Here is a 24,377-nt window from a genome sequence, read left to right as displayed (position 1 = left end):
TTCTTGACCGGGTCACTCAGCAATGCGAAGCAACCCCTGAGAGTGAACTGTCCGGCTGACTCCAAGAAAATAAGTCTCAAGTCAACGCTCGCTACGAGATAGGCGCTCCTAGCTACCAGTCCATGCCAGCTTTTGAATCCCGCAGACTCAGAACCCGAACGAAAGGCCATTTGTTCCCCTGACCCTGGCCAGTCCGAAGCTAAGTATAGGCCTGTTAGTGATAGAAATAGCCTAGAAAGTAGAGTTTGTGCATGAGTAGCGATTTACTGTGTATAATAAATGTATATTGATTTGAATCTTACTAATTGGTGTGTTGAGTTATTGATCATTACTTGAACTTGAACCTCGTGGTGGTATCATAATGATACCTGGCGACTCTAGAGCAAAGGTTAAACAAACAGAGCAAATTACGAATTAAGAGCCAACCAAAAGTTAGCAACATATTACTGGCGTCATCCTGACGGGACCCGATCTAGAAGTGGCTTAACCACTCCAGGAGAACCCAAAAATTTGAATTCGAAATCCAATTGGGAACAGAAAAACCACAAGTGTTCAGGCAGTTCTGATCAATCCTCATAATTTGGAAGTGTGTTAATGCATGCGTAACTAACAGGGCTATAATGTAAACTGATAGATTTTTGTTGCAACAAAACTGTCGGGAGTTTGTATTCCGGAAAATAGCGAAAGCCGTACCCGTAATTACAGCACCGCCTTAATACCCCTTGTTCCAAATTTTAAGAGAAGAATTCAGAGAGGCAAGATGGCAATGCAGGCAATGCAATGCCTCATGAACCCCGAAGAGTTCGTGGTCGCAGCGACCAGCAGTAGAATAGGACAGTGTCCTGTTTAAGAAGAGGAAATCAGAAAGTACCTCAAAGGGAAAGGATGGCCCCTTTGGAGTGAATATTGTGTGACAATGAGGAAACGGGTCCCGGGAGTATAGGACATACTTGGTGGGAGAACCTGAGCGAAATCCATAAGAAAAGCTTGGGAAAAGCTCGCAAGCCGATGGCAATAGTGTCCTGTTTGGCACAATTGCGAGGCACAGAGGAGGTCGTTCAGACGCTCCGCAGAGAGATAGAGGAGGCACATCGAATGAGTAAGGTCGATGTGAGCGAGATGGAGAAAGAGAACCTAGAATTAAGAAGGAAGTTAACGGCAAAGGACGGAGAGGTGAATGATGCCAAGAGGGCACACCAGTCTTGTCTGGCACACCTAAGCAGCTTCCAGACACAGTACGAAAAGGCCTATCAGGACACGCACCGTGCAGTCCTGGTAAGAGAGGAAGCGGAGAAACAGGTAGAGGCATTGCAAAGGCAGTGTCGCGACCTGAAAGCAGCATTACGAGCACTCCATACTACCACCACGGAGCACAGACAGAGCTAGATCACGCAAAGTGCCGGAAGCAGATTGCAGAACTGTAGTCTTTACTTTCAGTTCAGAAAGGATTCCAGAGTACCTTTGGATCCCAGTTAGATGAGGAAGACGGCCCTGATTGGGAAGAATTAAATGAGACCGCGCATAGATCTGTTCAGGGAACATGTGCGCAAGGAAAGCCCCAGAAGAGAATAGTGCCCCAACCCCCCACAGCAGATAGTTCAGGCACCAATGAATCCAGTAATCCCCACAGAGAGCCCAGCAGGCAGGCACTCTGAATAAGAATAGGACAGAGCTCATACATAGTGTGAGCACCAGTTCAGACCAGACGGACCTGAACGGAACGGTCTGACGGTGTTCCGGCTCCCCCAGTTGGGTCTGCGACACCCTTTGGGATAGGTCCGGCCGACCAGTAGTTGCAGCAAAAGTACGGGGACAGCCCATCGAGTTCTCTGGGACACAGGAGGGTCCCGCACCACAATAAATTCCTCCACCATATTCCAGAAAGACGCGTGGCCCACTACAGCCACAATCACCCTCGGCGGCTTTACAGGCCACTTCCAACAGGGACACATCGCAGCCCCTGTACCCATTCAAATCGCCAACATCACCATCAAGCACCCCATAGTTTTAGTCGATCTACCCCACACAGCAGAAGACATTTTGGGCATCGATTTTATGAATTCTCACAACCTATCCTTCGATCCAGTCAACCAATGTGTTTAGAGAATGGCAAAATCCGCAAGAGCCCCCGCAACGCTCACAATAGGCGAATATGGAAACCAGATTAGCGCAGTCGGCGAATTTTGGTTTGACCCGACCACGATTAGCACAGACAAGCAGGTTAGGGCAGTTCTGCAGAAGCACAGGACAGCATTCGCGACCCACAAACACGATTGTGGCCGGATGACTGGTTCCGTTCAAATCACAGGACCTGACCCTAGACCCCAAAAGCTATACTGATTTCCCCAAGAGGCAGAGGGAGAAATCGCAAAAGTTATCGACAGCTTATTAGAGCAGGGCGTACTCCGATCCGTAGCCTCCACTAATAATGCCCCGATCTGGCCAGTGAGAAAGCCCGATGGATCATGGCAATTGATCATCGATTACCGGGAACTCAACAAAGTCACCCCCGTAGCAGCCCCCACGGTACCCACAAGTCCCGAGACCATGCTCAAACAGGGACTAAACTCTCAATACTTTACGGTTTTGGGTGTCTGTAATGGATTCTGGTCCATTCCATTGGCAAAAGCGTGCCAATACAAATTTGCCTTCACTTTTAAAAATCAGCAGTACACGTGGACGTGCCTTCCACAAGGATTCCACACACTCCCTCCATTTTCCACCGACAGCTGGCAAATGGTTTGTCAATTTTCTCGCCCTGAATGTCTGGTCCAGTATGTGGACAACCTATTACTGCAGACAGACACCAAGGCAGAGCACATCGAGCTTCTGTCCGAACTCCTACAGAAAATTGGTTGTAAAGTAAACCCCAAAAAGGCCCAGATTTTGGAAAACAAAGTGATATATTTGGGTACGATTATCACGCACGGTGAACGCGACATCGAGCACAAAAGGATTGACTCGATTGTTAAATTGCCCCTTCCCCAGAACGTTTCAGCACTCCGGTCGTTTTTAGGACTGGTTGGCTACTGCCAAAACCACATTGACGGTTTCGCCAGCAAGGCAGCACTCCTCGGAACTCCTAAAGAAAGGACCCCCTTGGGAATGGCTTCCGCAGCATACGGATGCTGTGGATGCTTTGAAAAGAGCCCTCATTACAGCCCCCGCATTACAGGTTCCAGACCCACTTTCCCCCTACGCTATAGAGATACCGCACCCTTTCGGCCGTGCTCCTCCAGGAACGGCACGAACAGTTAAGACCCGTGACTTACGCCTCCAGAGTTTTTGATCCTGTGGAGCAGGGATTTTCGGCCTGTGAAAAGCACCTGCTCGCAGTTTTCTGGGCAGTTCAGTATTTTTCCTACATAACCGGACTAAACCCCATCACAATCCTAGCAGCCGTTGCGTACATTGTGGACCACCCAAATTCCTTCCCTAGCCCAGCAGACATATACTTGGACAGCCTCTATGTCTGCAATAGCCGTACAGAATTCCTACCCCTGTGGAAAGCAAGAGGATTTGTTTCTGCAGACGGAAAACCCCTCCCTTCAGCCCCATTGCTCCGCCACATTTTAGAAAAAGCACAGAACAGGACATTCGGAATCGTTAAAGTTTATGCATGAGTAGCGATTTACTGTGTAAAATAAATGTGTTTTGATTTGAATCTTACTAATTGGTGTGTTGAGTTATTGATCATTACTTGAACCTCGTGGCGGTATAAAGATACCTGGCGACTCTAGAGCAAAGGTTAAACAAACAGAGCAAATTACGAATTAAGGGCCAACCAAAAGTTAGCAACAACCCAAGCCGGAATCGAACCTGGGACCCTGGAGCTGTGAAGCAATTGTGCTATCCACAATGCTACTGTGCTGCAGGTGATAGTCTCTGTTTTACATTTCACTCGAAAGAGGGCATCTCCGACAGTGCATCATTGCCTTGGTGCTGCACTAGGCTGTTAGCCTAGATAACATGTTCAAAATTCTGGAGTGGAATTTCAAGTGCAGGTTTGAGTGTTAGCTCTGAGTCGATCCATCCCTGACATAGTACCTCCACTTGTGATCCTGCCAAGAATTATTTTTCCCTTCAAAATGGTTATTCAACATCTTTTAAATTGCAACTTTTAAAAAATAAATCTAGAGTACCCAATTATTTTTTCCAATTAAGAGGTAATTTAGCGTGACCAATCTACCTACCCTGCACATCTTTGGGTTGTGGGGATGAAACCCACGCAGACATGGGGAGAATGTGCAAACTCCACATGGACAGTGACCCAGGTCTTCAGCACTGTGAGGCAGCAGTGCTAAGCACTGCACCACCATGCTGCCCGCTAACTTGTAGCTTAAGATCCCGGTCGAGAACCCAAATTATTTGTAATTTGTAGGAAATGTCATTGCACCACAAGGATGATACCCATTGGTATATTTTGTGTTTTAAAAAAAAAAAACTTTAATTTAAACGCAGAATTAACCACATTAACTGTATAATTACAATTCTTAAATGAAAGAGAAAACTAACTAACATCCTAAACCTGCCGTTATATTCTAATTAATTCAAGTACCACTCGCGAATGAAGTTAACAACCAGGTATTTACATTTCTCTCTGCAGAGTCTTTGGCGAGAGAACCTTTCAGGACCAAACTGAAACATCTTTGTTCAGATCAGAGTTCGAGGCCCAACTGACTTTTCAGACAGATCTATTAAAATTTAGTAAAATAAAAATAATACTCCAGGTGTGGCCTTACCAATGCCCTTTACAATTGCAGTAAAACATCTCTGTTCCTACACTCTAATCCTCACGCTATGAAGGTCAACATACCATTTGCTGCCTTTACTGACTGCTGTCCTGCATGTCTAGTTTCACTCATCCACGTTATACTCCATCTGCCATGCATGTGCCCACTCGACATGTCCAAATCCTGCTGAAGCTTCTCTGCCTCACAGCTCACCCTCCCACTATGTATCATTTGCAAATTTGGTGATAATACATTTAGTTCCCTTGTCCAAATCATTAATATATAATGAGAACAGTTGGGATCCTAGCACAGATCCTGTGGTATTCCACTAGTCCCAGCCAATGCAAATCAGGATACAAAGCCCATATGTGTTATGTGCACGGAAGTACTGGCGAATGAAAGTTTAAAACCCTCTAAACTGCAAAGGCATTTGAAGACTTAAGCATGGAAGCTGGAGAACAAAAAAAGATGCAGCAAGAACTGAGATCCGCTGAAGTCCTGAGCAGAAATGTAACATTGAATGACAAAGTACAATTAGCCTCTTGCATGGCAGTTTACCACATAGTTAAAGAAAAAATGTAACCGGATGGCTAAACTCAGCCGGGTCTGGGAGAAGACGCAGCGGGTGAATGAGTGGCTGAGTGAGGGGTTTGGGGAATTTCGCCTCTGTGGGGGAGGGGCCAGGGCTGGGGTCCAGTGTCTGTGGGGGAGGGGCCAGAGGGCTGGGGTCCTGTGTCCAAATTGATTCTCCATGCAGCATTAGACATGGCTAGCAGGGCCCTAGAAGACAGGGTTTGTTAAGGGCAGGCAGTTGATGGCCAATGTCAGAAGGCTGTTAAATGTGATCATGATGTCCCCGGAAGGTAGGGAGGTGGAGGTAGTGATCGCAATGGATGCATAAAAGGCTTTTGATCGGATAGAATGGGACTATCTGTGGGAGATACTGGGACGGTTCGGATTCGGGTGAGGCTTTATTAACTGGGTCCGGTTACTATATCAGGCTCCTGTGGCAAGTGTACGGACGAATAGGACAACATCGGACTATTTTAGACTGCACCAGGGGCCAAGACAGGGATGCCCCCTCTCCCCATTGTTGTTTGCGCTGGCTGGAGAGGACTGGTCCGGGGGGATGGAGCGGAGCACAGAGTTTCGCTCTTATGCGGATGACCTGCTTCTGTACATTTCGGACCTAATAGAGAGGATGGAAGAAATCAGGAGTCATGGGGAATTTGGCCGGTTTTCGGGGTATAAGCTTAATATGGGAAAGAGTGAGATGTTTGTGATCCAGGCGAGGGGACAGGAGCGGCGACTGGGAGAGCTGCCGTTTCGGTTAGTAGAGGGCAGCTTTAGGTACCTAGGCATCCAAGTGGCGCAGGAATGGGACCGGCTGCATAAATTGAATCTGGCCCGGCTGGTGGACCAAATGAAGGCCGATTTTCAGAGATGGGACGCGCTTCCATTGTCTCTGGCTGGGAGGGTGCAAACGGTGAAGGTGACAGTCATCCAGAGATTCCTATTTGTATTTCAGTGTCTCCCCATCTTTATTCCACGGTACTTTTTTAAACGGGTCAACAGACTGGCTTCGTCTGGGCGGGCAAGACCCCGTGACTAAGGAAGGTAATGCTTGAGTGGAGTCGGGGAGAGGGCGGGCTGGCGGTGTCAAATTTTAGCAACGATTACTGGGCGGCTAATATACCCATGATCGGGAAGTGGGTGGTGGGGGAGGAGTCGGCATGGGTGCGCATGGAAGCGGCTTCATGTAAGGGCACCAGTTTGGGGGCGTTGGTAATTGGCGCCTCTGCCATTCCGGCTGGCACGGTACTCCACAGTCCAGTGGTGGTGGCGGCGCCCCTGAGTGTTTGGGGCCAGTGGAGGCGGCATGTGGGAGCATCGACCTGGGCCCCAATCTGTGATAATCACCGGTTTGCCCCGGGGAGTATGGGCGGGGGGTTCCAGTTATGGCGGAGAGCGGGGATTGAGAGGATGGGGGATATGTTCATAGAGGGGAGCTTTCCGAGTACGAGGGCTTTGGAGGAAAAGTTTGGGTTGGCGAGGGGAAACGAATTCAGGTATCTGCATGTGCGGGACTTCCTACGTAAACAGGTGTCAACCTTCCCGCTCCTACCGCTAAGGGCGATTCAGGACAGGGTAGTTTCCAGAGGGTGGGTAGGAGGAGGGAGCGTCTCGGACATTTATCAGGAGCTTATGGGGTCGGAAGAGACGCAGACCGAGGAGCTGAAGCGCAAGTGGGAGGAGAAGCTGGGAGGTGAGATAGAGGATGGTCTATGGGCAGACGCGTTGAGTAGAGTCAACGCGTCCACAACATGTGCCAGGTTCAGCCTGATACAATTAAAGGTTGTTCACCGGGCTCACATGACAGTGGCCCGGATGAGCAGATTCTTTGGGGTGGAGGACAGGTGCGCAAAATGTGCGCGAGGACCGGCGAACCATGTCCACATGTTTTGGACATGTCCAAAGCTTAGGGGATTTTGGCAGAGGCTTGCGGACGTCATGTCCACGGTGTTAAAAACAAGGGTGGCGCTGAGTCCAGAGGTGGCGATTTTTGGGGTATCGGATGACCCGGGAATCCAGGAGGATAAAGAGGCAGATGTTCTGGCCTTTGCTTCCCTGGTAGCCCGGAGACGGATACTATTGGCATGGAGGGACTCAAAGCCCCCAAAGTCGGAAACCTGGCTGTCGGACATGGCTAGCTTTGTCTGTTTGGAGAAAATCAAGTTTGCTTTGAGAGGGTCACTGTTGGGGTTCTCCCGGAGGTGGCAACCGTTCGTCGACTACTTTGTGGGAAATTAATCGTCAGCAGATGGGCGGGAAGAGTAGTTTAGATTAGAATAGGGGGTCAATAAGGGTGGGACCTGTACAAGAGGTAAATGGTTTTTGCACTATGTTTATGGTTTCATGTATATTTATTTTGTTGTTACTATACCAAAAGTACCTCAATAAAATGTTTATTTAAAAAAAAAAAAGAACTGCTTATTTCTCGTTTAAAGTTAGGACATGAGATCTCCATAAAACTGGATGAAAGTACAGATCTTTGATTGTGCAACCTTGCTAGTTAATCTTAAGTATGTTTGGGGATAATTAATTTGTTGAGGATTTGCTGTACTGCTTGACATTTCCAGACTCATGAATGACATATCTTATGGACTGAACTGATCTCTCCACTCATCTTCTCTACTGTGTAGCACTACAGTCTGTATGCTTCACCCGATGTCTAGTATTTACATTGTGCATTCATCTTCTGTCCTATGTTTTTCATGTATGGAACAATCTGCCTGGACTGTAATCCGAACAATATTTTTCACTGCACCTCGGTACACATGACAAATCTAAATCATTGCCAAGCAGCACGACTGGCACCCATCTTTGTGCGTTGAATTGGCAAGTGCGGACTCGATTAGGTGAATCGCAGAGGAATCTGAAATGGGGCAGCCAAAATGACTGGGAAAAATGGCAGAGGATGATGAGGATCGGGGGTGGGTGGCTGGTCAGGACTTTGTTTGGATCAATGCATTATTCATGGTGAGGCATTGGCATCAAAAGGAATTCCCACCTGATCTGAAAGTAGTGTTGAAAGGAATCGTGCAAGTCGTGAATTTCTTTTTTTATTTTTCCAATTAGAGGCGATTAACATGGCCAATCCACCTAACCTGCGCACCTTTGGGTTGTGGGGGTGAGACCCCACACGGAGAATGTGCAAACTCCACGGGCAGTGACTCAGGGCTGTGATCAAACTCGGGTCCTTGACGTTGTGGAGCAGCAGTGATAACCACTGCACCATCGTGCTGACCTAAAGTCGTAAATTTCATTAAACGCTGCACACTCATTACTAGGCTTTCAAGGCTCTGTCTTCTGATTCTGGGGGCTGAGCACAGACACTTTTATTGTTCTACACACACGTACGTTAGCTGTCAAGGGGTCAGGTGCTTGGCAGAGTTTACGAGCTGAGGTATGAAATCCACGTTTTCCTCCTGCCTTATTCATTTGTTGATGAATGTTGGATGCTAGCGGTCTTTTGCAGAAATCTTTTCAATTCTAAATAAACTGAACCTCGAATTGCAAGGGTCAGATGATGCTTTCGACACTGAATAGGTAGATGCTTTCCAAAGTCATTGAAAGTACAAAAACAATGCGACTACACGTTCCCCACTGCCACAGCACATCAAAGAAAACTGTTAATAAGGGGACTGGCAAGCCTTATTCAGTCGCATCTGGCTGTGCTGATCAACAATTTTTGTCGCTACTCTCCAGAGAAGTTTCAGATTTTGAAAGAAGAGGTGGGCCAAAAATCCCTTTTGTTTGAGACCCAAAAGTCAGTTATTAACTTGCAGCTGGCTCCAAATGGAGAGATTGTGCTGCTCCACCTGACGGTACACGCCACAAGTCTGAGGTTGGTAGTATTGTGGGTAGCATCTCCGAGGAGTATCCAGTGTTGACTAAAACAAGCATTTTGTTGCTATTGCTCTTCATGATGGCCTTCATGTGAGATTGGATTTTCCGTTCTCACAAAGATGTGAACTCCCTGACCTGCACATTGCCCTCCTGTGAACCTGATTGGAATGAGATCATAGAATCCCTACAGTGCAGAAGGAGACTGTTTGGCCCAGCCGTCTGAAAGAGCACCCTGTCCCCATTAGTCCACCCAACCTTTTGGACACCTTAAGGGGCAATTTATCATGGCCAATCCATCTAAATGTGGTGTCATAAGTGCAACTTTTTAACAAATTAAATATGGACAAATGAATGTGCAAGTTCTATTCTCGAGCAACCTAAAGAAGATGAAATTAGTTAATTTTTTTTCATTCCTGTCTTCTGGTTTGGGTATTCGGGTGCAGTGGGTTTTTGGTGGGTGAAAATGGGAAATGTTGCCCATTTAGCCTGGGAAGCTTGCAAAACAAAAGGGGTTAATAGTGCTTTAGTTGCAGACGCATAGGCTCTTGTGGAAGCAGTGGATCAGAGATTCTATTTTCATAGATTTTGGAGAAGATTCTGTACAAGCAGTGTATTGAAACCAGTTTTCCAATTGAATGTTGTTTAGATAATCATTCCTTGTAGGATCATGTTCATCAGCAGAAGTGTATAGTGAAAATAGATTTAAAGATTGACCTTGCTAGCCTGAAACAAATGTTAAAGGAAAAAGAAAGTCTCCAAGATCGAATTAATTAGTGTAAGTCGTCAGTTATCTGGTTGTTTGATGAAAATGGGTGCTTGCCCCAAAAGATTATTGGGGGCCCAAATGGAGACCCTTTATAAAGAATTATGGAAAATCATTTTATTTTGCTTTGTTTAGAATGTAATTTAAAAGTCATTCAGTTGAAGAAAAGGGAATCTGTTAAATGTTTAGTGTCTGCAGTTGGTCTACTCATTGTATCCGTTTCTGCACATATAAAGGAGCATTAATGTCACCTGTAACTCCGTTCAGATACTTGAATCTAAGATTTAGTCGATGCTACCACGCAGTACTGAGAGGGTGCCACACTGTTCCTGGGCCTGGCCAAATGGCCATAAATAAATAACGGCAGCAGGTCATTGAAGGGGTTGTTGGACCTGATTGGCTGCCTCTCCTCTGTGTTCTGCGCTGGAGTATCCCAGGAGTGGGAGTACATGGTGCCCACCAGTATAGTTGAAGCCTTCCACGATATATTGGTGCCACAGGGACTGAAGTGCATCATCTACTCCCAAAATAACATTTTAATTTTGATAATCATAGAATTTACAGTGCAGAAGGTGGCCATTCTGCCCATCGAATCTACATCTGCCCTTGGAACAAGCACGCCACTTAAGCTCCACCCTATCCCAGTAACCCCACCTAACCTTATTTTTTTGGACACTAAGGGCAATTTAGCATGGCCAATCCACCTAACCTGCACATCTTTGGACTGTGGGAGGAAACCGGAGCACCCGGAGAAAACCCACGCAGACACGGAGAGAACGTGCAGACTCTACACAGAAAGTTAACGTTAAAGATTTGGGTTTTGTTGGAATTGTCAATTAGTTAGTTTGGTTATTTGATCGTATGAAGAAATGCCTGGCTGCACTTGGGCCTGGCCAAGGAGTCCAAAGACATGTCCAGGCAGCAGGCGGATGAGAGGACTCATTTGACCCGACAGCCTGCCTCTCTTCCCTGGTTATGCCCACATCTGGATGTCCACTGAGCGGAAGCACATGGTGGACATGTGCTTCATGCTTGAAACGTTCTGCAGTCAGAGGACACTGCGGGGGCTGGATATTGATGTTTTTGTTTTAGTTGCAGTACCCCTAAGGCGTTCAGTTCATTTGTTTTTGATTATTGTTTGCTCAAATGTGTATAAGAAACACTTCTTGGCACTGGTGATGTTTGTAGCGTTGGGAGGTACACGTCTGCAATGTCTCGCTTTGTGAATAAATGTAAAATTGAGTAAAGATTGCGTTCTGGTCATCTTACTTCACCAACTGGCGACAAGTTGAACAATAATTGGCAGGAACACTTGCGTGCTGCAAAAACTCTTCATTTGATGCTTTGTTGATTCATCCTAGGATCCATCAGTTACGCAAGTAACGAGAAACCCTCCACCAGCATTAGAGGAATACAATCCTTTCACAGATGGACGGACGGTATGAGAATTTCAATTTATATGTTTTGCAAAGGGATGAGCATGTACCTATTTGATGCTAAATGTAGTTGCCACGCACTATTCCAAAATGAGACAAAATAATCAAATTGAAGAAAAATGATGTTACAAAAGGCCAGGTGTAACCAACACGAGGGATAGAAAATCCAGGGGCTAATCATCTTGAATTGCATACCATGTAATTACTAGTTCCAAAATGGCACTGGCAAAGACCAATTTATGCTAGCACAGATGTTCTGACTATTTTTGGGAAATATGTTTGTTGAAATTTTAATTTTTATACAAAGTTACAAAATAACAGTCTCACACAGGACGAGGCCGCATTCATCCTCAGTGCCTCGCTCCAAACCTCCTCCTCCAAAATTGGCCCCAGCTCCTCTCTCTCTTTGCCTTCACTCCCCCAATTGAGCCTGTCTCCTCCCCCACTATCTGCTGGTATACGCTTGATGTACTAGCCACCTCCGACACTAAGCAGGATAAAAATCCGCTTGAGCAAGGTAGAAGGCTGCTTCACCGGGAAGTCGGGAAAGTACTTTTTCATCCAGATACGCACCTGGAGATACCTGAACCCATCAACATCCGTAAGCCCATATTTCTCCTTCAGCTCCTCCAGGCTAGCGAACTGACCTTGTAAAGATAAATCTCCCACCTTCTCCAACCCATTCCTCCTTCCACTCCCTATACCTCGCATCCAGCCTAGCAGTTTTGAATAACTGGTTTGCACAGATGGGAGCTAGCCTTGAGGCAGCCTTCAAATTGAAATGTTGACGGAGCTGCCTCCAAAATTTTAACGTGGCTACTACCATCGGGAGCAGAGCATGACCAATGCCCCCTGCCGTACCCGCCTCACAGACTCTGCTTCCACCCAGACCCACAGCTCTTCAGAGTCCTCACACCACTGCAGCATATTTCTCCGCATTAACTGTCCAATAATAATATTGAAAGTTTGGCAAGGCCAAGCCCCTTGCTTGTCTCACCCTCTGTAGCAGCATCCTCCTGATCCTCGGGGGCCCTTACCCGCCCAAATAAACCTAGTCACAAGCCGATCAGTCTCTCTGAAAAATGCCTTGAGCGGATGACCAGGAGGCACTGGAATAAAAATTAAAATCTTGGTAAGATATTCATCTTAACCAATTGTACTCGGTCCACCGGGGATAGTGGGAGACTGTCCCATCTTTGCAGGTCCGTCTTAACCTTACCCATCAGATTTATATAATTCTACCTATGGAGTTTCGCCAGTCCCTTGCTATCTGGACCCCCAGATACCGAAAATTACTTCTTGCTAATCAGAACAGTAGCCCCCTCTCGCCCCGATACCCCAACCACAAAGTACTTCCTCTTTCCTATATGGTTTATAGCCAGAAAAGACCCCCATAATGTTTCCCACTGAACCCTCCGGATCCCTAATATATAATCGCAAATTGTCAGTGTATAGCGAAACCCTAGGCTCCATCCCTCCTCTACTTATTCCTTCTCAAGCCCCCAGTGCCATGGCTAGTGGCTCTATTGCCAACTCAAATAACAAAGAGGACATCAGACATCCCTGCCTAGTACCCCAGTATAGACGAAAGAGCTCATAAGTCACTTATTAGTGCAAACACTGGCAAATGAAGCTTCATACAACAGCTACACTCCCACTACGAAGCCCAGTCCAAACCCAAATTTCTTTAGTATCACAAACAGGTAGTCCCACTCTACCCAGTTGAATGCCTTCTCCGCATCAAGCGAAGCAATGATCTCCGGAACCAGACCATCCCCAGGGGTAAGAACGCCATGTTCAACAATTGTCTTGCGTTTGCCGTCAACCACCGCCCCTTTACAAATACATTTTGGACTTTTCCCACTACCTCCTGGGAGACGAGGCTCCAGTCTTGCACTTTAGCTAGAAGCATCACGTCCACATTTTAACGGGGAGATCGGATGATATGACCTGCAGTCTGTGGGGTCTATGTCCTCCTTCAGGAGCAGAGAAATCAATGCCTACCTTGGTGACTGTGGCAAGGCACTTCTCTCAAAAGAATCCCTGAACATCCCCAACACCAGGGGGGCTCCGGTGCTTTCCCTGACTGCATCAACTTCAGCGCCTCCTTGATCTCCTCCAAATCCAATAAAGCACCTAATTTCTCTCGTAATTCCTCTCCTTCGGGAAACTCCAACTTACCCAAAAACTCTGTCATATCCCAAGGCGGTTTGGACTTGTATAGCTCCTCGTAGAACGCTCTAAATGCCCCATTCACCTTCTGAGCTGAAACCAGCCCCCCCACCCCACGCTCTAATCTTGACCATCTCTCTCTCAGCCTCCCGTTTCCTCAGTTGATATGCCAAGAGCAGAATTGCCTCCTCACTATACTCTTAAATTCCCCCTTTAGCTCTGTTACACCGCCCCATCTGTGGAAATCAAATCAAACTGCATTTGCCTTTTTTTCCTATCCGCTAATTCTGGAGGTGGACTGCTTGCATATCTGTGATCCACCAGTTTTTCCTACTCTCTCCTCGCCACCACATCAACATGTGCCTTAAATGATATAATTCCTCCCCTGATTGCTACCTTCAGCACCTCCCATAGTATCGAGGATGAGAGCTCGCCATTATCATTGTTCAAGATATAATCCTGGATAGCCCTTAAGACTCTTACACAACCCAGGAAGGTGAAGTTTGGGATGCTGCAGCCGGCAAGACTATGGGTCACGTATCAGGAGAGACACTATTATTTCGAGACGGCGGAGGAAGCATGGTCCTTCATCAAAGAAGAGTAATTGGACCGGGACTGATGCTGCAGGAAATGTTATTGTTTTTGTTAATGTTACGGTGGAAGTTAATTGAGAAGTAAACAGGGAAGGGGGGAGACATTGGGGAAATGTAGGCGCCGGTGAGGGGGGAAAGACGGGACATAGTCGGAGAATGGGGAAGGAGAGGGGGAGGGGAAAGGGAGCTGCACCATAAGAGGCGGGTCAGGTAAAGGGATGTTCCCGCGCCAGAAAGAATAAGGCGCGAAGACAGGCGCAAGGGAGTTCCCCCACACGGGGGGGGGGGTCGAGGAGTGAGCAGGAGTAGCCGGGGGTCAGTTGAAGTCAGCTGACTTACGGAAGTGATATGGGGGGAGCAATCATGCTAGAAAGAGATCTAGCGGGGCGGGCGGGGGGGGGGGGGACAACTGGGTTGCTGCTGCGGAAATCCAAAAGGAAATGGCTAAAGAGTGGGTGGGCGGGGATGGTGTGCGACGCTGGGGGAGCGAGCGGGAGCGCGGAGGCGGGATATGGGACTGGCCTAGAGAAGGTAATGGCTAGTCGACACGGGAGGGGGGCAGGTATCCCCCTAGTGAGGCTGATCACGTGGAACGTGAGAGGCCTGAACGGACCGATTAAAAAGGGCCCGAGTGCTCGCGCATTTGAAAGGACTAAGGGCAGACGTGGTTATGCTCCAAGAGACGCACCTAAGGGTGGCGGACCAAGTTAGGCTAAGGAAAGGATGGGTGGGACAGGTGTTCCACTCAGGACTGGACGCAAAGAACAGAGGGGTGGCCATTTTGGTGGGGAAACGGATAGCATTTGAAGCAAAGAACATCGTAGCAGATAGCGGAGGTAGATATGTAATGGTGAGTGGTAGGCTGGAGGGAATGGAGGTCGTGTTGGTTAATGTGTATGCCCCAAATTGGGACGATGCGGGATTCATGAGACGGATGCTGGGGCGTATAGCGGACCAGGAGGCAGGAAACTTGATTTTAGGAGGGGACTTTAATACGGTGCTGGACCCGGGGCTAGATAGATCCAGCTCAAGGACCGGAAAAAGGCCGGCAGCGGCCAAGGTACTTAAGGGGTTGATGGACCAAATGGGGGGAGTGGATCCATGGCGATTTCTTAGACCTAGGGCTAGGGAGTTTTCCTTCTTCTCCCATGTCCATAAAGTGTACTCCCGGATAGATTTTTTTGTGTTGGGAAGGTCGTTGATCTCTCGGGTGGAAGAAGCTGAGTACTCAGCCATAGCGGTTTCGGATCATGCCCCACATTGGGTGGACCTGGAAGTAGGAGAGGACAGGGAGCAGAGAACACTCTGGCGATTAGATGTGGGACTGATGGCGGATGAGGGAGTGTGTGCAAGAGTGCGGGGGTGTATTGAGAGATACCTGGTGGTCAATGACGACGGCGAGGTCCCTGTGGGAGTGGTCTGGGAAGCATTAAAAGCGGTGGTCAGAGGAGAGCTGATCTCTATTGGGGCCCACAAAAGGAAAACCGAGGCCAAGGAAAGGGAAAGATTACTGGGGGAGATTTTAAGGGTGGACAGGGAATTTGCAGAGACCCCGGAGGAGGAATTGTACAGGGAGAGGAGACGACTCCAGACGGAGTTTGACCTTCTGACCACCAGAAAGGCGGAGGTACTGTGGAGGAAGGCACAGGGGAGGAGGTATGAATATGGGGAAAAGGCTAGTCGCCTGTTGGCGCATCAATTGCGAAAGAGGGCAGCAGCGAGGGAGATAGGAGGAATTAGAGACGAAAGGGGAGACACGGTGCGAAGGGCAGGAAAGATAAATGAGGTGTTCAAGACCTTCTATGAGGAACTGTATAGGTCTCAACCCCCAGAGGGAGAGAAGGGGATGCGGCAGTTCCTGGACCAATTGAGGTTCCCGAAAGTGGAGGAGCAGGAGGTGGCAGGCCTGGGGGCACCGATTGGGGTGGACGAGGTTAAGGGGCTGGGAAGCATGCAAGCAGGGAAGGCCCCGGGGCCAGACGGGTTCCCGGTGGAATATTACAGAAAATATGTGGACTTGTTGGCCCCGTTGATGGCGAGGACGTTCAATGAGGCCAGGGAAGGGGGGACTCTACCCCCGACGATGTCGGAGGCGACGATATCGCTAATTTTGAAGAGGGACAAAGATCCGTTGCAGTGTGGGTCCTATAGACCTATTTCACTATTGAACGTGGACACCAAATTGCTGGCAAAGGTACTGGCATCGAGGATAGAGGACTGTGTCCCGGGGGTGGTGCACGAAGACCAGACAGGGTTCGTTAAAGGGAGACAACTGAATGTTAACGTGCGACGACTATTAGGGGTGATAATGATGCCCCCAGTGGAGGGGGTGGCAGAGATAGTGGCGGCAATGGACGCAGAGAAGGCATTTGATAGGGTGGAGTGGGAGTATTTATGGGAAGTGTTCAGGAGGTTTGGGTTTGGGAACGGGTTTATTAGCTGGGATAGACTTCTTTATGCGGCTCCAACGGCAAGCGTAGTTACAGGTCGACATAGATCGGAGTATTTCCGATTATATAGGGGAACAAGACAGGGATGCCCGCTGTCTCCATTGTTGTTCGCGTTGGCAATTGAACCTCTGGCCATGGCGTTGAGAGACTCCAGGAAATGGAGAGGGGTGATTAGAGGGGGAGAAGAACACCGAGTCTCGTTATACGCAGATGACCTATTGTTATACGTGTCGGACCCAGCGGGTGGAGATGATAGAGGTTATGCGAATTTTGAGGGGGTTCGGGGAATTCTCGGGGTATAGGCTAAACATGGGGAAGAGTGAATTATTTGTGATACATCCAGGGGACCAGAGTAGAGAGATAGAAGGCATACCGCTAAGGAAAGTGGAAAGAAACTTCCGATACCTGGGGATTCAGATCGCTAGGAGCTGGGGAACCTTGCACAGACTTAATCTGACGTGGCTGGTAGAACAAATGGAGGAGGACTTCAAGAGGTGGGACATGCAGCCTCTATCGCTGGCGGGCAGGGTGCAAGCAATTAAGATGATGGTCCTCCCGAGATTCTTATTTGTATTTCAATGTCTCCCTATACTAATCACCAAGACCTTTTTTAATAAAATAGATAGGAGCATCACGAGCTTCGTGTGGGCAGGGAAAGTTCCGAGAGTAAGGAGGGGGTTCCTTCAGCGTAGTAGGGACAGAGGAGGACTGGCACTACCGAACTTGGGTGATTACTATTGGGCCGCCAATGTGGCAATGATACGTAGATGGATGATGGAGGGTGAGGGAGCGGCGTGGAAAAGACTGGAGAGAAAGTCCTGTAAAGGGACGAGTTTAGAGGCGCTGGTGACTGCGCCGCTACCGTTCTCACCTAAAACGTTTGCCGCGAACCCGGTGGTGGCGGCAACACTGAATATCTGGGGACAGTGGAGGCGACAGAGAGGGGTGCGGGGAGCCCTGGTGGGGTCCCCTATCAGGAACAACCATAGGTTCGCCCCAGGAAGAATGGATGGAGGATTTCAGAGCTGGTACCAGTTGGGAATTAGGAAGGTGGGAGATTTATTTATAGATGGGACTTTTGCGAGCTTGGGAGCATTGGAGGAAAAGTATAAGTTGCCCCGGGGAAATTTCTTGCGATATATGCAGGTGAGGGCGTTTACTAGACAACAGGTGAGGGAATTTCCGTTGCTCCCGACACAGGGGATACAGGACAGGGTGCTTTCAGGGGTGTGGGTCGGAGAGGGCAAGGTGTCAGAGATTTATAGAGAGATGAGGGAAGAGGGGGAGGAGTCGGTGGGCGAACTAAAAGGAAAGTGGGAAGAAGAATTAGGGGAGGAGATAGAGGAGGGTATGTGGGCTGATGCCCTAAGCAGGGTAAATTCCTCTTCCTCATGCGCCAGGCTTAGCCTGATTCAATTTAAGGTGCTACATAGAGCACACATAACGGGGGCAAGATTGAGCAGGTTCTTTGGAGTGGAGGACAAATGTGGGAGGTGTGGCGGGAGCCCGGCAAACCACGCACATATGTTTTGGGCGTGCCCGGCACTGGAAGGGAGTGACGGGAGTGATTTCGCAGGTGGTGAAGGCCCGGGTCAAACTAGGCTGGGGGTTAGCTCTATTTGGAGTTGCGGAAGAGCCGGGAGTGCAGGAGGCGAAAGAGGCCGATGTCGTGGCCTTTGCGTCCCTAATAGCCCGGCGCAGGATCCTACTCATGTGGAAGGAGGCGAAACCCCCCGGACTGGAGGCCTGGGTAAATGATATGGCGGGGTTCATTAAACTGGAGCAGATAAAGTTTGCCCTGAGAGGATCGGCTCAAGGGTTCACCAGGCGGTGGCAGCCATTTCTCGACTACCTAGGGGAACGTTAGAGGGAAGACCGATGACCAGCAGCAGCAACCCGGGGGGGGGGGGGGGGGGGGCGGGGGGGTTAGTTTAGGTTAGGTCAATAGACAATGGGGTTTTGTTACCTGTGTATTGTTAAAAAATTCTGTTTTGTTATTGTTTCTGAACATAGAAAATACAGCACAGAACAGGCCCTTCGGCCCACGATGTTGTGCTGAACCTTTGTCCTAGATTTATCATAGATTATCATTGAATTTACAGTGCAGAAGGAGGCCATTCGGCCCTTTGAGTCTGCACCGGCTCTTGGAAAGAGCACCCTACCCAAACTCAACACCTCCACCCAACACCAAGGGCAATTTGGACATTAAGGGCAATTTATCATTGGCCAATTCACCTAACCCGCACATCTTTGGACTGTGGGAGGAAACCGGAGCACCCGGAGGAAACCCACGCAGACACGGGGAGGACGTGCAGACTCCGCACAGACAGTGACCCAAGCCGGAATCGAACCTGGGACCCTGGAGCTGTGAAGCAATTGTGCTATCCACAATGCTACCGTGCTGCCCTTGAGAACAAATAAATCTACACTATCATTTTACCGTAATCCATGTACCTATCCAATAGCTGCTTGAAGGTCCCTAATGTTTCCGACTCAACTACTTCCATAGGCAGTACATTCCATGCCCCCACTACTCTCTGGGTAAAGAACCTACCTCTGATATCCCTCCTATATCTTCCACCTTTCACCTTAATAAATTTATGTCCCCTTGTAATGGTTTGTTCCACCCGGGGAAAAAGTCTCTGACTGTCTACTCTATCTATTCCCCTGATCATCTTATAAACCTCTATCAAGTCGCCCCTCATCCTTCTCCGTTCTAATGAGAAAAGGCCTAGCACCCTCAACCTTTCCTCGTAAGACCTACTCTCCGTTCCAGGCAACATCCTGGTAAATCTTCTTTGCACCTTTTCCAGAGCTTCCACATCCTTCCTAAAATGAGGCGACCAGAACTGTACACAGTACTCCAAATGTGGCCTTACCAAAGTTTTGTACAGCTGCATCATCACCTCACGGCTCTTAAATTCAATCCCTCTGTTAATGAACGCGAGCACACCATAGGCCTTCTTCACAGCTCTATCCACTTGAGTGGCAACTTTCAAAGATGTATGAACATAGACCCCAAGATCTCTCTGCTCCTCCACATTGCCAAGAACTCGACCGTTAACCCTGTATTCCGCATTCATATTTGACCTTCCAAAATGGACAACCTCTCACTTTTCAGGTTAAACTCCATCTGCCACTTCTCAGCCCAGCTCTGCATCCTATCTATGTCTCTTTGCAGCCGACAACAGCCCTCCTTACTATCCACAACTCCACCAATCTTCGTATCGTCTGCAAATTTACTGACCCACCCTTCAACTCCCTCATCCAAGTCATTAATGAAAATCACAAACAGCAGAGGACTCAGAACTGATCCCTGCGGTACGCCACTGGTAACTGGGATCCAGGCTGAATATTTGCCATCCACCACCACTCTCTGACTTCTATCGGTTAGCCAGTTTGTTATCCAACTGGCCAAATTTCCCACTATCCCATGCCTCCTTACTTTCTTCATAAGCCTACCATGGGGAACTTTATCAAATGCCTTACTAAAATCCATGTACACTACATCCACTGCTTTACCTTCATCCACATGCTTGGTCACCTCCTCAAAGAATTCAATAAGACTTGTAAGGCAAGACCTACCCCTCACAAATCCGTGCTGACTATCCCTAATCAAGCAGTGTCTTTCCAGATGCTCAGAAATCCTATCCTTCAGTACCCTTTCCATTACTTTGCCTACCACCGAAGTAAGACTAACTGGCCTGTAATTCCCAGGGTTATCCCTAGTCCCTTTTTTGAACAGGGGCACGACATTCGCCACTCTCCAATCCCCTGGTACCACCCCTGTTGACAGTGAGGACGAAAAGATAATTGCCAACGGCTCTGCAATTTCATCTCTTGCTTCCCATAGAATCCTTGGATATATCCCGTCAGGCCCGGGGGACTTGTCTATCCTCAAGTTTTTCAAAATGCCCAACACATCGTCCTTCCTAACAAGTATTTCCTCGAGCTTACCAATCTGTTTCACACTGTCCTCTCCAACAATATCGCCCCTCTCATTTGTAAATACAGAAGAAAAGTACTCGTTCAAGACCTCTCCTATCTCTTCAGACTCAATACACAATCTCCCGCCACTGTCCTTGATCGGACCTACCCTCGCTCTAGTCATTCTCATATTTCTCACATATGTGTAAAAGGCCTTGGGGTTTTCCTTGATCCTACCCGCCAAAGATTGTTCATGCCCTCTCTTAGCTCTCCTAATCCCTTTCTTCAGTTCCCTCCTGGCTATCTTGTATCCCTCCAATGCCCTGTCTGAACCTTGTTTCCTCAGCCTTACATAAGTCACCTTTTTCCTCTTAACAAGACATTCAACCTCTCTTGTCAACCATGGTTCCCTCACTCGACCATCTCTTCCCTGCCTGACAGGGACATACATATCAAGGACACGTAGCACCTGTTCCTTGAACAAGTTCCACATTTCACTTGTGTCCTTCCCTGCCAGCCTATGTTCCCAACTTATGCACATCAATTCTTGTCTGACAACATCGTATTTACCCTTCCCCCAATTGTAAACCTTGCCCTGTTGCACGCACCTATCCGTCTCCATTACTAAAGTGAAAGTCACAGAATTGTGGTCACTATTTCCAAAATGCTCCCCCACTAACAAATCTATCACTTGCCCTGGTTCATGTGCCTGGACCTGTTCTCCTTGTCATTTGGTTTTGCATCAAGGCCCTTATTTTGGCTTCCAATGACCAGAGTTGGCCCTCGTGCTGAGATGAGGCCTCCATGTCTTTCAACTACTCAGCCTACTTCAACTATTCGACTTAGCCATCCTGCCAAGCTGCTCCCTAATCTGGCCCAAAGTCTCCTCCACCATAGTTTTAAATGACACCCTCCATTTCTTGGCCATGCCTCTTGAATTGCTCTTCCACCTTCCCAGCAAACTTCTCCAGTTCCTTCGCCATCACCCTCACCATCATAACCAGGGTTATGAGTGCAGCTGCTTTAGATTTCCTTCCTTCGGCATCAACATTCGCTCCCTGCTCCCTGCCTCTGTGTCTCGTTCTTGTGTGTGTGTGTGTGTGTGTGTGTGACTGTGTGTCTCTGTCTCTGTCGTCTGTCTCTGTCTGTCTGGCTCTCGCTCTCGCTGTCTGGCTCCGCTCTCGCTCTCGCTGTCTGGCTCCGCTCTCGCTCTCGCTGTCTGGCTCCGCTCTCGCTCTCGCTGTCTGGCTCCGCTCTCGCTCTCGCTGTCTGGCTCCGCTCTCGCTCTCGCTGTCTGGCTCCGCTCTCGCTCTCGCTGTCTGGCTCCGCTCTCGCTCTCGCTGTCTGGCTCCGCTCTCGCTCTCGCTGTCTGGCTCCGCTCTCGCTCTCGCTGTCTGGCTCCGCTCTCGCTCTCGCTGTCTGGCTCCGCTCTCGCTCTCGCTGTCTGGCTCCGCTCTCGCTCTCGCTGTCTGGCTCCGCTCTCGCTCTCGCTGTCTGGCTCCGCTCTCGCTCTCGCTGTCTGGCTCCGCTCTCGCTCTCGCTGTCTGGCTCCGCTCTCGCTCTCGCTGTCTGGCTCCGCTCTCGCTCTCGCTGTCTGGCTCCGCTCTCGCTCTCGCTGTCTGGCTCCGCTCTCGCTCTCGCTGTCTGGCTCCGCTCTCGCTCTCGCTGTCTGGCTCCGCTCTCGCTCTCGCTGTCTGGCTCCGCTCTCTCTCGCTCTCGCTGTCTGGCTCCGCTCTCGCTCTCGCTGTCTGGCTCCGCTCTCGCTCTCGCTGTCTGGCTCCGCTCTCGCTCTCGCTGTCTGGCTCCGCTCTCGCTCTCGCTGTCTGGCTCCGCTCTCGCTCTCGCTGTCTGGCTCCGCTCTCGCTCTCGCTGTCTGGCTCCGCTCTCGCTCTCGCTGTCTGGCTCCGCTCTCGCTCTCGCTGTCTGGCTCCGCTCTCGCTCTCGCTGTCTGGCTCCGCTCTCGCTCTCGCTGTCTGGCTCCGCTCTCGCTCTCGCTGTCTGGCTCCGCTCTCGCTCTCGCTGTCTGGCTCCGCTCTCGCTCTCGTCTGGCTCCGCTCTCGCTCTCGCTGTCTGGCTCCGCTCTCGCTCTCGCTGTCTGGCTCCGCTCTCGCTCTCGCTGTCTGGCTCCGCTCTCGCTCTCGCTGTCTGGCTCCGCTCTCGCTCTCGCTGTCTGGCTCCGCTCTCGCTCTCGCTGTCTGGCTCCGCTCTCGCTCTCGCTGTCTGGCTCGCTCTCGCTCTCGCTGTCTGGCTCCGCTCTCGCTCTCGCTGTCTGGCTCCGCTCTCGCTCTCGCTGTCTGGCTCCGCTCTCGCTCTCGCTGTCTGGCTCCGCTCTCGCTCTCGCTGTCTGGCTCCGCTCTCGCTCTCGCTGTCTGGCTCCGCTCTCGCTCTCGCTGTCTGGCTCCGCTCTCGCTCTCGCTGTCTGGCTCCGCTCTCGCTCTCGCTGTCTGGCTCCGCTCTCGCTCTCGCTGTCTGGCTCCGCTCTCGCTCTCGCTGTCTGGCTCCGCTCTCGCTCTCGCTGTCTGGCTCCGCTCTCGCTCTCGCTGTCTGGCTCCGCTCTCGCTCTCGCTGTCTGGCTCCGCTCTCGCTCTCGCTGTCTGGCTCCGCTCTCGCTCTCGCTGTCTGGCTCCGCTCTCGCTCTCGCTGTCTGGCTCCGCTCTCGCTCTCGCTGTCTGGCTCCGCTCTCGCTCTCGCTGTCTGGCTCCGCTCTCGCTCTCGCTGTCTGGCTCCGCTCTCGCTCTCGCTGTCTGGCTCCGCTCTCGCTCTCGCTGTCTGGCTCCGCTCTCGCTCTCGCTGTCTGGCTCCGCTCTCGCTCTCGCTGTCTGGCTCCGCTCTCGCTCTCGCTGTCTGGCTCCGCTCTCGCTCTCGCTGTCTGGCTCCGCTCTCGCTCTCGCTGTCTGGCTCCGCTCTCGCTCTCGCTGTCTGGCTCCGCTCTCGCTCTCGCTGTCTGGCTCCGCTCTCGCTCTCGCTGTCTGGCTCCGCTCTCGCTCTCGCTGTCTGGCTCCGCTCTCGCTCTCGCTGTCTGGCTCCGCTCTCGCTCTCGCTGTCTGGCTCCGCTCTCGCTCTCGCTGTCTGGCTCCGCTCTCGCTCTCGCTGTCTGGCTCCGCTCTCGCTCTCGCTGTCTGGCTCCGCTCTCGCTCTCGCTGTCTGGCTCCGCTCTCGCTCTCGCTGTCTGGCTCCGCTCTCGCTCTCGCTGTCTGGCTCCGCTCTCGCTCTCGCTGTCTGGCTCCGCTCTCGCCTCTCGCTGTCTGGCTCCGCTCTCGCTCTCGCTGTCTGGCTCCGCTCTCGCTCTCGCTGTCTGGCTCCGCTCTCGCTCTCGCTGTCTGGCTCCGCTCTCGCTCTCGCTGTCTGGCTCCGCTCTCGCTCTCGCTGTCTGGCTCCGCTCTCGCTCTCGCTGTCTGGCTCCGCTCTCGCTCTCGCTGTCTGGCTCCGCTCTCGCTCTCGCTGTCTGGCTCCGCTCTCGCTCTCGCTGTCTGCTCCGCTCTCGCTCTCGCTGTCGGCTCCGCTCTCGCTCTCGCCTGTCGCTCCGCTCTCGCTCTCGCTGTCCTGCTCCGCTCTCGCTCTCGCTGTCGGCTCCGCTCTCGCTCTCGCTTCCTGGCTCCGCTCTCGCTCTCGCTCTCCGGCTCCGCTCTCGCTCTCGCTCTCCGGCTCCGCTCTCGCTCTCGCTCTCCGGCTCCGCTCTCGCTCTCGCTCTCCGGCTCCGCTCTCGCTCTCGCTCTCCGGCTCCGCTCTCGCTCTCGCTCTCGGCTCCGCTCTCGCTCTCGCGTCTCCGGCTCCGCTCTCGCTCTCGCTCGCTCTCGGCTCCGCTCTCGCTCTCCGGCTCCGCTCTCGCTCTCCGGCTCCGCTCTCGCTCTCTCCTCTCCCCTCCTCCTCTCCCCCTCCTCCCTCTCCCTCTC

At 50.5% G+C, this 24,377-nt stretch overlaps 1 protein-coding gene across 1 annotated transcript in view; it reads left to right on the top strand.

Moving 5' to 3' along the window:
- Window positions 1–24,377, top strand: part of scamp1 (secretory carrier membrane protein 1) — an 87,250-nt gene that overhangs the window by 23,282 nt on the left and 39,591 nt on the right. The window contains exon 2 of the mRNA XM_072516007.1: window positions 11,268–11,345. Within this exon, the coding sequence (XP_072372108.1) occupies window positions 11,268–11,345 (78 nt within the window). The remainder of the gene's footprint in view (window positions 1–11,267; window positions 11,346–24,377) is intronic.

This window comes from Scyliorhinus torazame, chromosome 9, assembly GCF_047496885.1.
Source record: "Scyliorhinus torazame isolate Kashiwa2021f chromosome 9, sScyTor2.1, whole genome shotgun sequence".
NCBI classification, from domain to species: domain Eukaryota; kingdom Metazoa; phylum Chordata; class Chondrichthyes; order Carcharhiniformes; family Scyliorhinidae; genus Scyliorhinus; species Scyliorhinus torazame.
This window is presented reverse-complemented; position numbering and strand designations above follow the sequence as displayed.